At 71.8% G+C, this 12,505-nt stretch overlaps 1 protein-coding gene across 1 annotated transcript; it reads left to right on the top strand.

Moving 5' to 3' along the window:
- The first annotated feature begins 9,879 nt into the window (after positions 1–9,879).
- Positions 9,880–11,030, top strand: SP6 (Sp6 transcription factor). Its single transcript, XM_053999989.1, has one exon. It carries the CDS (start codon positions 9,903–9,905, stop codon positions 11,004–11,006), a length of 1,104 nt encoding a protein of 367 aa, XP_053855964.1. The 5' UTR covers positions 9,880–9,902; the 3' UTR covers positions 11,007–11,030.
- The last annotated feature ends 1,475 nt before the right edge of the window (positions 11,031–12,505 follow it).

Here is a 12,505-nt window from a genome sequence, read left to right on the forward strand (position 1 = left end):
GGGGGGTCCCCCGCGCCCTCTCAGATTTGGGGTGCTGGAGGAGATCGGGGTGCCTGCAGGGATTGGGGCGCCCTGCTCTCTTGTCGGGTTCGGGGGTCTCCAGCAGAGGTTGGGGTGCCCGGGGGGGTCCTCAGTCCCTCAGGAAGTTTTGGGGTGCCCAGGGAGGATCCCAAATCCCTCAGGAACGTTGGGGTGCTCGGAGGGGGGGGGTTCTGGAGGGGCTTGGGGTGCCGGGGGTTTTAGGGATCCCCAGCCCCCCGTGCAGACTTTGGGGTGCTCGGGAGGGTTCCCAGAGAGTGGGGGGTTCAGGGGGTTCAGGACTATTTGGGGGGGGGGGATGCGGGGGTGCCCGATCCTCTTCTAGGAGGGGATCGGGGTTCCCTGAGAGGATTGGGGTCCCGTGAAGAGGTTTGGGGGTTCAGGGTGCTTGGAGAGTTTTGGGGTGTTCAAGGCGCTAGAAGGGATGGGGCTCCCCAATCCCCTCACAGATTTCGGGGCCCCCAAAAGCGATGGGGCTCCCCAATCCCCTCACAGATTTCGGGGCCCCCAAAAGCGATGGGGCTCCCGAATCCCCTCACAGATTTCGGAACCCCCAAAAGCGATGGGGCTCCCCAATCCCCTCACAGATTTCGGGGCCCCCAAAAGCGATGGGGCTCCCGAATCCCCTCACAGATTTCGGAACCCCCAAAAGCGATGGGGCTCCCCAATCCCCTCACAGATTTCGGGGCCCCCAAAAGCGATGGGGCTCCCCAATCCCCTCACAGATTTCGGGGCCCCCAAAAGCGATGGGGCTCCCCAATCCCCTCACAGATTTCGGCGCTTCAGGCTGCTCGGAGCCTTTTGGGGTGTTCAAGGCGCGGGAAGGGATGGGGCTCCCCGGTCCCCTCACAGATTTTGGGATCCCCAAAACCCATCGGGGGGGGGGGGTCCCTCACCCTCCCCGCTCCCCCCAGGGGCGCTGCCAGCCCGGGGGTGCCCGGGGGGTGCCGGGGGGTGCCCGGGGGGTGCCGGGGGTGCCCAGCTGGCTCCAGCCCCCACGGGCCCGGCAGCTCAGCTCCCTCCCGCTGGAGCCAAATAATTGCCCGGTGCTTTGTTGCGCCGCGTCTGTGGCCGCGGGGCCTCCATTTGTGGGAAGCTGCAGCGGCGGGAGCCTCCCCGCCTCCCGTCCCCGCCCCGCTTACTCAGCCGCCCCGCAGCGCCGCCCCGACCCCCGCCCCGCACCCCAAAAAAAACCACCCCGTTCCCGGGGTCCCCCCGTGTGTCCCGCCCTGGAGGTGGCGCGGAGCGGTGGCGGCGTTGGGGACGCTCAGGGACACCCGCGGGGACAGCGCGGCTGCGCTCGCGGCTCGTAAAGGGCTCCCGGTGGTGGGGACGCGGCGACAGCCACGTGTGGGACGTGGGGACACCTGGACGGGACCCCGGTGCTGTGTCTGAGCCCCCGAGAGGGACCCCGGGGCTGGCGGGGACATCCCCCAGTGGCATTGTCACCCCCAAGGTGGGGACCCTGCGACACCAGCCACGGCTGGGGGGGGACATCCCCCAGCGGCACTGCCACCTCCCCGAGATGGGGACCCTGCGACACCAGCCCGGGCCGCCAGGGGACACCCCATGTGGCACTGCCACCCTCCAGGGAGGGGACACCGGGTGGGGACCCCGAGCAGGGGTCCAGGGGGTCCCCGCGGGCTCAGCCCAGGCTGCCGGGGAGGGAGGGGACAGGGTCGCCCCCCCGGGTGTGACAACTTGCAGGGACAAGTCGCGGCCTGTCGCTCCGTGCCTCAGTTTCCCCAGGAGGGAGCGATCCGTGTCACCGTGCCTGGGAAGGCGACATCGCCACCGTCCTGGGGGTGACACTGGCGAGCAGTGAGAGGGGACAGGGACGCGCTGGCTGGCACGGCACGGCTGCGACGGGGACACGGGGACAGCAGTGAGAGGGGACAGGGACGCGCAGGCTGGCACAGGGGACGCGGGGACAACACAGCGCAGCCAGGCTGCACCGGGGGGTCCCGGCGCACTCAGAGAATACGGAGCGCGGACACGCCATGCCTGCGGTCCCTCTGCCCGCTGTCCCTGTCCCCGCTGTCCCCGTGTCCCGCTGTCCCCGCTCCCCGCCCGTGCCGGGCAGGTTTCCCCAGGCCGTGACTGACAGCCGGGCCGGCTGGGCGCAGATACGGCAGCGAGATTAGCACGGGACTAATTAAAACTCAAATTAAAAATCGCATCTAACCCTCTGCCGAGCCGCCAGCTCCGTCGCCGCGTCGCAGAGGTCGAGTCCCGACAGCAATTGCTGCTCCCGCTGAGGAAACGCCGCCTCCGGGCACGCCGTGACCCGGCCGCGCCGCGGGCAGGGCAACCCCGTCGCGATAATCGCGATAGAGATCTCTGCCGGGCTGGCAGGCGGCCCTGTGCTCGGAGAGCGGGTGGGCAGCGCCGTGCCAGCTGTGCCCCGGGCACGGCGCCTGGCGCGGGGCTCCGTCCTTGTCGCCGCGGTGGCGCGGCTGGAGGGCAGCGAGGGGACGGTGTCCTAGCGGTTATTGGGACACCCCCGGGGGGGCTGCGACACCCCCTGGGGCTGCGACACCTCCATGGTGGCTGTGACACCCCCGTGGGGCTGTGACACCCCCGTGGGGCTGTGACACCCCCGTGGGGGCTGTGACACCTCCATGGTGGCTGTGACACCCCCGTGGGGGCTGTGACATCTCCGTGGGGCTGTGACACCTCCATGGGGCTGTGACATCTCCGTGGGGCTGTGACACCTCCATGGTGGCTGTGACACTCCCGTGGGGGCTGTGACATCTCCGTGGGGCTGTGACACCTCCATGGGGCTGTGACATCTCCGTGGGGCTGTGACACCTCCATGGTGGCTGTGACACTCCCGTGGGGCTGTGACACCCCCGTGGGAGCTGTGACACCTCCATGGTGGCTGTGACACCCCCGTGGGGCCGTGACACCCCGATAGTGTCTGTGACACTCCCGTGGGGCTGTGACACCTCCATGGTGGCTGTGACACCCCCGTGGGGCCGTGACACCCCGATAGTGTCTGTGACACTCCCGTGGGGCTGTGACACCTCCATGGTGGCTGTGACACCCCCGTGGGGGCTGTGACATCTCCGTGGGGCTGTGACACCTCCATGGGGCTGTGACACCCCCGTGGGGGCTGTGACACCCCGATAGTGTCTGTGACACCCCCTGGGGCTGTGACACTCCCGTGGGGCTGTGACACCCCCGTGGGGGCTGTGACACCCCGATAGTGTCTGTGACACCCCCGTGGGGGCTGTGACACTCCCGTGGGGCTGTGACACCTCCATGGTGGCTGTGACACCCCGATAGTGTCTGTGACACTCCCGTGGGGCTGTGACACCCCCACGATGTCTGTGACACCTCCGTGCTGGCTGTGACACCCCCGTGGGGACCGTGCCACCCCGGGGGGGCTGTGACACCCCCGTGGGGGCTGTGACACCCCCGTGGGGACCGTGCCACGCCGGGGGGGCTGTGACACCCCCGTGGGGGCTGTGACACCCCCTCTAGGACTGCTCCACCCCGCAGGGCTGTGCCCACCCAGTGCCACACCATCCCCTCCTCACCTGGCATCGTCCCCGCCGTGCCACCTCCAGCAGTCCCGGGGTCCCCCCCAGGCTCAGCAGGTTCAACGTCACCCCAGCGTCACCCCCTCGGGGCCGTCTGGGCGTGGGGCCCCCCAAAACCCGCGGGGAGGATCCCGGCACTTCCGTCTGTCCCCGTCTGAGGCCCCGCGGCCACCCCCGGGCTGTCCCCGCGGCGCGGGGCGACCCAGACGGCGCAGCCCTGTGGCAGCCGCGGCAGAGCCCCCCCCGGGGCACCCCGAGAGCGCGACCGGCACCCACCCGCGTGGGAGGGCGCGCAGGGACGTGCTCGGGGACAGGGATCAGCTGAGAGCCACGCAGTGACACCCCCCCCCCGTGTGACACAGCGACGGGGACAGTGACACGGGCACCCATTTCTTGGGTGGCCCCGGAGGGAATCGCCGCCTTCCCGGAGCCGGGAGCGTTCGGAGTGCTCGGCCCCGGGGCTGGCAGGGGGTCGGGATGTCCCTCTGTCCCCTCAGCGTCCCCCGGGGACCTGGGGGACATCGCTGTGCCTCTGTTCCCCCGCACACCTCCCCGACTGGGGGGACCACGAGGTGACCGCGCTGCTCCATCCCTCTGTCCCTCCATCCCCCAGCCCCATTTCCCCTGGGGACAGCGCTGTCCCCAACCCCCAGTGCCACCCCCCGCCCGACCCTGCCCTTGTCCCCCTCGCTGTCACCCACCAAGGGCCGTGTCCCCCCCATGCCAGCCTCTGGGGACACCCCGAGGTCCCGCTGCCGTTTTGGGGAGCACCGACCCCTCCTGTCCCCACCCCGAACCCCCCTGTCCCCCCCCGTCTCCCCCTGGTTCCCCCCTCCCCCGCTGCCTGATCACTCGGAGGGATTGGAGGCATTTGCCTCTTGCCTTATAATTTATGCAAATGAGCTCTGTAATTAGCCGTAATTTCAAGGCACGGCTCGGGGTTTCAGACACTCGGTGGTGAGAGGAGATCCCCCCTGGGATGCGCCGTGATTCCCTGCCCTGGGTGGTCCCAGCTCTGCTTGGGGGGGCTCCAGGAGCCCCCAGACCCCAAATCCTGGTCCCCAGTGCCCCCAGTCCTGTGCCACCGCCCCATGCTGCTCCCAGACTCATCCCAGCAGAATCCCAGCCTGGATCTGAGTTTTGGGATGGGTCTGAGGGTCCCAGTGGGGTTTTACCCCAAATCCTGATCCCCTCAGTCCCCCCAGTCCTGTGCCACTGCCTCCTGCTGCTCCCAGACTCATCCCAGCAGAATCCCAGCCTGGATCTGAGTTTTGGGATGGGTCTGAGGGTCCCAGTGGGGTTTTGGGGTGCGGTGCTGGTGGGATGAGGTGGTCGTGGCCCTCCCAGATCCCCATCCCTGTCCCCACGTGTCCCCCACATCCTCCCACCCTGCAGCCCCTCCTGGAGTGGGGAATGGCTGGGGTGGGAGTGCCTGGGATCATCCTGCACTGGGAGCACTGGGAGCACTGGGAGAAGCCCTGGAGCAAAGGGACAGGGACAGGCCACATGTGCAGGGTGGCTGAGGGGCAGCTGGGGACCAGTGGACACGGTACCTGTTCCCTGTGGTGGCACAGCAGGGATGGGGACTGGGATGGGAACTGGGATTGGGATCGGGGATGGGAATTGGGGATGGGAATTGGGATTGGGATTGTGTTTGGGATTGGGATGGGAATTGGGAGCTGCACATGCCAAGTCTGCCCCAGAGAGCTGTTGGTGGCCACGATCCGGCCCCCAGGGCCAGCCAGGGAGCCCAAGGCCACCACCCAAACCCCAGCAACACTCGGGGGTCTCCAAGCTGGAGCAGCCACAGGAACAGCCCTGGATCCTCCTGGGCAGGCAGAGGAGAGGAAACACAGTGGGACCCTGAGATTGGGGTGCACCCAAATCCCCCCAGATGTGCCCTAGAGAGCCGCAGGCGTGTGCTCACCCCCATTTCTGCACAACCAGGAACCCCATCAGCTGCTTGGCCTGCCCCTTCCCATCCCGGGATCCCCATGGCGGGATCCCCATCCTGGTGTCCCCATCCCGGTGTCCCCAACCCACCATCCCCATCCTGGTGTCCCCATCCCAGTGTCCCCATCCCAATGTCCTCATCCCCGTGTCCCCCATCCCTGTGTCCCCATCCCTGTGTCCTCATCCCACCATCCCCATCCCTGTGTCCCCATCCCCGTGTCCCCATCCCACCATCCCCATCCTGGTGTCCCCATCCCGGTGTCCCCTCCCGGGCCGCCCCTCCCGGAGCGCGGCGGGGCCGGGCCGCGGGGCCGCGCTCAGCCCACAGGGCCGCCGCGTTTCGGTGGCGGCGGCGGCGGAGCCGTCCCTGCCGGGATGATGAAAACCAGGAGAGTTTTCCCCGGGGCCAGGGAGGAGCTCCCTGCACCCTCCGCCCTGGCCGGGCGCTTGCCAGGCTGGCCGGGAGATGCGGGCTCCCACGCGCCAGCCGCGATCCCGGCGCTGCCGGCCCTGTCCCGGCTCTGCGGGGCCGCCAGCGCCTTCTCCCGTGGCATTTGGGGACCTGGGGGCTCCCACCGTGCCCACCGGGGTCCCCGCGGGGCTGTGGTGGCCGCCAGCCGGGCGCAGGGCTCGGAAATGGGGACACGACGCGGCGGTGATTAAGTGGCTCCAGCGGCCGTGGTGTTGTCACCCGGCAGCTCCCGGGGATTGTCCCTCCCGGCGGCCTCGGGGGGGGACACGGGAGACAGCGGGGTTGGACACTCCCGGCCGAGCGGGGACAGGCTCGGCCAGCACCTCCCACCTTTGGGCTGCCCCAAATCCGTCGGGGTCGCGGTGGGTCCTGTGTCCCAATCCCTCCTGCCAGCTCTGACCCCAAAATTGTCCCCTGTGTCCACCCCCGTCCCACTGACCCCGCGGCGCAGAACCGAGGCGCAACGGGGGGCACCGAGCCCCCCACGGGGACAGGTGACACCCCTGCGGGCGGGAGCAGGCGGCCGCCTCTGCGCGCCACCCCCGGCGCGGGCACACACACCGGGGGTCCCCGCGGGGCTGGCGGGAGGAGAGGGCGGCCACGCCCGTGTGTCACCCCTTGATGCGGGGACAACTCCGGGGGTCTCCGGAGGGGGTGGCAGGAGGAGAGGGCGGCCACCTGCGTGTCACCAACAGGCGAGGGGGGGGACAGCTGCGGTGCCGGGATGGGGGTGGGGACAAAAGGGGCGCCCGGGGGTCTCCGGGGAGCGGGGGGGGGGGTGGCGGGAGGAGGCGGCCACGGGCGCGGGAGGGAGGCGGTTGTTGCTTTCTTCTTTAATTACCCCCCTGTTTGCGGTGTCTGCTGCGAACTTCCCGTCCCCTCCCTCCGCTTTCATCCGCCGGATCCTGGGACCGGAGCCGGCTCCTGTCAAGCGGCGGGGCTGCGGCTCTGCCTCCAAGGGTTAAAATCACCGGGGCCGGGGGTGGAGCTGGGCGGGGGGGCGGAGGGAAGAGCCGGCCGCCGGGCTGGGACCCGGCCATTCCTGCTCGCCCGGCCCAGTGGGTGCCCCGTCCCTGGGGAGCCGCGCGGGTCCCTCGGGGTCCCCTCGGGAAGCAGCGCCCGCGCCACGCCGATGAGGACGGACCCGCCGGGACCTCGCTGCCGCTAGACCCGTAGGTACCCCCGGTGCTCCCGGGCGCGGGGATGGGACCCCCGGCATGGTCCCGGGGACGTGGCTGCCCTGACCGACGGCAGGGACGCGGCCGCGGCCGCTCCGGCCCCGGCAAGTCCCTGCTCGCCACCCCGCCGCGTCCGCTGGCCACCGAGCTCCGGGGCTCCCGGCCCCGCCACCCCCCGGGGCACCGCGCTGTGTCCCCTCGCTGCAATTTCCAGCGCGACCCCCTCCCCTCGGGACCGCGACTCTTCCCGTGGGTCTGAGACCCCTCCCGTGCTGCCGAGTCCTGCGGGGGGCTGGACAGGCTGGACCCCCCCCGCCGCCACCGGTGCGGCCCCGTTCCCCTCCCGAAACATCCCCGGGGGAGCGCTGCCGTGGGTCGGGCGGGGGGGGACAATCCCGAACCCACCGCACCCCCCCGGCCCCGCAGCGTCCCCCCGGCCCCGGGGCATCCCCCGGGACTCGCGGCATCCCCCCCAAACCTGCGGCATCCCCCGAGCCCCCGGGCCCGGCCCCGCCGCCGCCGCCGTGCCCCCCGTCGGGGCTCCCGGTGCTGGGGGCAGCGGCGCCCGCCCGGCCCCGCCGCGGGGCGAGGCACCGGCGGAGCTGGGAGACGGGGCCGGGCCGCCTCTGCCCAGCCCGGGCCGTGACTCACGGGACGCTTCACCCGCCGCTGCCTCAGTTTCCCTGCGGTGAAATGGCCAACGCGTCGCTGAGCCCCGCCAGGGAGGGAGGGAGGACGCTGGAGGCCCCTGGGGATTTTTGTCATCATTCCCGGATGGAAAAATGTCCTGGGAGGCTCCGTGCCCGGCTGGGGCAGGCCCGTGCAGGGGGGGTTCTCCCAGCGCTCCCCCCATCCCGGTCGTGGCCCTTTTGCCCCGGTTTGGAGCTGGCACGGGAGGGGGGGATGGTGCCGCTGGTCACGGTGGGGCTGCACTGGGGGGTCGGTGGGACCCCCGAGCCGGGGGGGGATCGATGGGATTGGGGTGCTCCAGGAGAGCCCCGTGCTGGATCTGACGGGGTGGGAGCGACCCCGGACCGCGCGGGGGGTCCCGTCCCCTCCCGTGGGGGTTAGGGGGGCTGGGGGATGTCCCTCAGCCCCCAGATCTGGGGGGGCCCTGTCCGTGCCGGCTGCCACCCCAAAGCCCCGTGACGGGCTGGCACCGCGGCGCTCTGTGGCTTCGACCCCAATTTGGGCAGCAGGGGCTGGGGGGGGGGTCTCAGGACCCCACCGAGCACCACTGCGGGTGGGAGCGATGGACCCCGGCAGTGCCAGCCCTCTCCGACCCCGCTGGTGTCCCCAGGAGGCGGGGACAGTCCCCAGGAGGGCGTCCCCAGGGTTGGGGTGGGGAGCAGGACCCCAAAATCTGCTCAGCTGCCACCCCGGGGGGCTCATCCTGCCACCAGCTCGAGGCCGAGCCCCCACCTGTGTCGGCAGCACGGGTACAGGCGGGTCCCGTCGGGGGGATTTTGGGACCCCCCCCAAGCTCCCACCCCGATCTTTGGGGGTCCCCCTGCTTTCCTGGGTGACGCCTGGCAGGGGAAAACGCGCAGCTGAGGGGTCTCCAGCTTTGTGGGGACCCTGGAATCACAGCGTTGGCATCGGGGGGCACTGGGGGTCCGTTCAGGGGATCCCCCACCCCAAATCTTCCAGCACCCCCAAGTGTGTCCCTGAGGGTCTGTCCCTGTCCCACGCGGGCTGGGGGGAGCAGTGTGGGGTGGCCGGGACAAGGGGATGGTGACGAGAGCGGCCAGTGGGAGGGGGGTTTCAGGGAGGGGGGGGTCTCGGCCGCCCCTCACCGCGGCGCCGGTGGGAAGCCGGGGGGCGGGAGCCGGTGGCGGCAGGTGGATTTCGACACCGGGGTGGGGCCCGTCCCCAACCCCGTGGGGTTTGCACAGCTCCCGCTGAGTCACGGCCGCCCTGCCGGGAGCCTGCGGGTGCCCGGGGGTCTGCGGCTGCCCCGGGGGTCTGGGGGTGCCCCGGGGGTGCCCCGGGGGCGCGGGTGAAGCCGAGCCCCGAGCCCGGCTTCAAAGCGCTGCCGGGGGCTCGGCCCGCGGCTCCGCTGCCTCATCCCGCTGCCAACCAGCCCGGGGGTGCAGCCCCCCCAAAAAAACAGCCCGAGGGCTCCCAGCTGGGCCCTGGCCTTGGGGCGGGAGCAGAGGGGGGTGATGCTTTCCCAGCCCGGCTGGGATGCGGGAGAGACAGGTTGGCCTCGGGGGGTGCCGTGTCCCCCCGTGGGCGCCGTGTCCCCTCCATGGGCTTGGGGATGCCACCTACGTCCCCTTGGGGACCCAGGCAGTGTTGGGGGACACAGTCGGGGAGGTGGCCAAGCAGATGTTGGGAGGTTTCCGCGGATTTTGGAATCAGGCACCGACCCCTCCGTGCTGCAGACGCGACCCACCGGCACCAGGGGCTGGCACAGGGTCCGCAGGGGGCGAGGACGGGTGTAAGGGGTGCCCCCCCCCCCAAACTGGTGCCACCATCCCGGTGTCACAGCGGTGTCGCAGAGCAGCGCAACCCCCTCGCTGGGGGCTCAGCGACCCCCAAACCGCGGCTGCCGGGCGCTGCAGACGCCGCCGGTGCCGGTGCCGGTGAGCGCAGGGACGGGGGGTGCGGAGCCGCGCCCCCCCCTCCTCTCACAGCTCTTCTCCCCTCTCCCCTCTCCCTCCCCGCCCGCCCCGCTTGGCCCCGCAGGTCTGTGCGCGCCGCCGCCCCGCAATGCTGACGGCGGTCTGCGGCTCCCTGGGATCCCAGCCCTCGGACGCGCCCCGCGCCTCCCCGACCCACCTGGACCTGCAGCCGCTCCAGCCCTTCCAGCCCCACGGCCCCGCCGCGCCGGGGGCCCCCGACTTCGCCTCGCCGCTGCCCCCGCCCGAGCTGCCGCTGCCGGGGCCCGACGACGCCGCCTTCGCCGCCGCCGGCGCCTACGATCCCCATGGCCCCCCGAGGTTAGAGCTGCCCCCCGACGGCCCCGCCGCCCCCGGAGCCTACGCCAAGCTGCTGCCGGCCGCCCCGGACATGGCGCATCCCTACGAGCCCTGGTTTCGGCCTCCGCACCCCGGAGCCCCCGGCGAGGAGGGCGGAGGTGTCAACTGGTGGGAGCTGCACGCCGGAGCCAGCTGGATGGAGCTGCCCCCCGGGCAGGGCGGGGGGCTGCAGGTGCCCGCGCACCCCGGGCTGCCCGCGGGCCTGGGCGGGTACGGCGGGGGCGAGCACCAGCTCTGCGCGCCCCCCGCCCACCTGCTGCCCCCGCCGGCGCAGCATCTGCTGGCGGCCGAGGGGGTGAAGGCGCTGGAGGGGCCCCCGGAGCCGCGGGGGCCGGAGGGGGAGGGCGGGGGGCGGCCCAAGGGGGCCCGGCGGGCCGTGCCCAGGGGCGGGGGGCAGGCGGCGTGCCGCTGCCCCAACTGCCAGGAGGCGGAGAGGGGGGGTCCGTGCCCCGAGGGGGTGAAGCGCAAGCACCTGCACAACTGCCACATTCCCGGCTGCGGGAAGGCGTACGCCAAGACCTCCCACCTGAAAGCCCACCTGCGCTGGCACAGCGGCGACCGGCCCTTCGTGTGCAACTGGCTCTTCTGCGGCAAGCGCTTCACCCGCTCCGACGAGCTCCAGCGGCACCTCCAGACCCACACGGGCGCCAAGAAATTCTCCTGCCCCGTCTGCGGCCGCGTCTTCATGCGCAGCGACCACCTGGGCAAGCACATGAAGACGCACGACGGGGGCAAGGACGGGGCCGAGCCCGAGGGCAAAGGCGCCGGGGACCCGTCGGCCGCCAAGGGAGGCAAGAGGGAGCCGGAGGGGGGCACGGCCGCCCCCACAAACTGAGCCGCTGAGCCCCGGGGGGGGACACGGATGGAGGTGGGGCGGGGGCCGGGGGGGGACCCTTCGGGGCCGGTCTCCGGAGGGATTTAGGGCGGGGGTGGGCGCAGGGCTGGCACCTTGTGCCGGGAGCGGTGGCGAGGCTGGGGACAGCGCCGGTGGCACGGCCCCGGCCCCCGCCGCGGCGTTGGGAGCGCCGCAGCCGGAGCTGCCCCGCGGCGGTTTCACTTGTCCCGCTCCCGCTCTCCCGCCCCGGTTCTCCCTCCCGCTTCTCCCCCCCCCCCCCCCACCCCCCCACACTCATCCTCCCCCGGCTTCCCAAATCTTTTTTTTTTTTTTTCGGGAGGCTGCTGGCAGGCGGCGGGGCTGTTTGGGAGGAACATCAATGGGAGCCGAAGGAGCAGGAGCTGCCCGGGCACGTCCAGCCCAAAGGGGAGGAAGGAGAAGGAGAAAGGGAGAGAGGAGAGCAGAAACCCGGGAGCCTCCGCTCGGGGAGGGCGGCCGCAGCCCCCCGGCGCCGTCCCCACGGTCCCCTCCAAACTGTGGCACCGCGGGCTCAGCCCCCTCCCCGTGCCAGCCCCGCTCTCCGGTCGCCCACGAGGTGTTGGCACAGCCACCCACGGGCGACGCGCGGGGGGTCGGGGGCTGGCGACATCCCCCTGCCCCAGCTGGGGATGCTGAGCTGGCCCCCACACCTTGGAGCCCCGCTTTGGCAGTGGGGCTTGAGGATGTGAAACCCGTTTTTGGCCTGAATCGTGGCTAAAATGGGGAAAAAGGGTGGGGGGGAAAGAAGTCCCGCGTGAATGTGAGCCGTGGGGAGTTCGGGGTGGGGGGGCTGCGGGGGCCGCGGCGGGCGAGCGGAGGGCGGCGGGCGGTTGCCCAAGCGCGCACCTGCAGCTTTCCCACACCCACCGCCGCGGCCCCGGGCGGGAAGCACCGGGGCGGCCGCGGGCCCGGGAGAGCCGGGACGGCCGCATTCCTCCGGCCTGGCACGGCCGCGCTGCCCGCCCGCCGCCCCGGGACCCCCGCCCCTCCCTGCGGGGCGTCCCCCACCCCCGGGCGAGCTGCCCGCGCCCCCCTTGTCCCTTCTGGGGACCGCAGCCGTCCCCCTGTCCCCTCAGGGACCCCGTGTCCCGTCCGTGCATGCTGCCTGTCCCCCTGTGGCCCCGTAGCCGTCCCTCCCCGGGATCCCGTAGCTCCAGGGAATTCTGCCTGGCCCCCCGTGCATGCTGCCCGTCCCCCCGGGGACCCCGTGCCTGTCCCTTCCCAGGTCCCTGCACCTCCCGGGGGCACCCCGGGCCTTCCCCCACCAGGGACCCCGTAGTTTTCCTGCCCTGGGGTCACCCCCTGTCCCCAGGGCACCCCGTATCTGTCCCACACCCCTGGCTGGGGGTCCGTGAATCTCGGTTTTTCGATCTTTTGGGGTCTTACACCCCGATTTTGGCAGAACCCCTCGGACATAGAAGGAGACGCTAAAGCCGGGACCTGGGGAGGGGGGTTTTGGG

The sequence above is a fragment of the Vidua macroura genome, chromosome 27 (assembly GCF_024509145.1).
Source record: "Vidua macroura isolate BioBank_ID:100142 chromosome 27, ASM2450914v1, whole genome shotgun sequence".
NCBI classification, from domain to species: Eukaryota; Metazoa; Chordata; class Aves; order Passeriformes; family Viduidae; genus Vidua; species Vidua macroura.

Bases quoted from the DNA above. Each gene is read 5' to 3' on its own strand.
- SP6 (XM_053999989.1), top strand. From the start codon at position 9,903: ATGCTGACGGCGGTCTGCGGCTCCCTGGGATCCCAGCCCTCGGACGCG.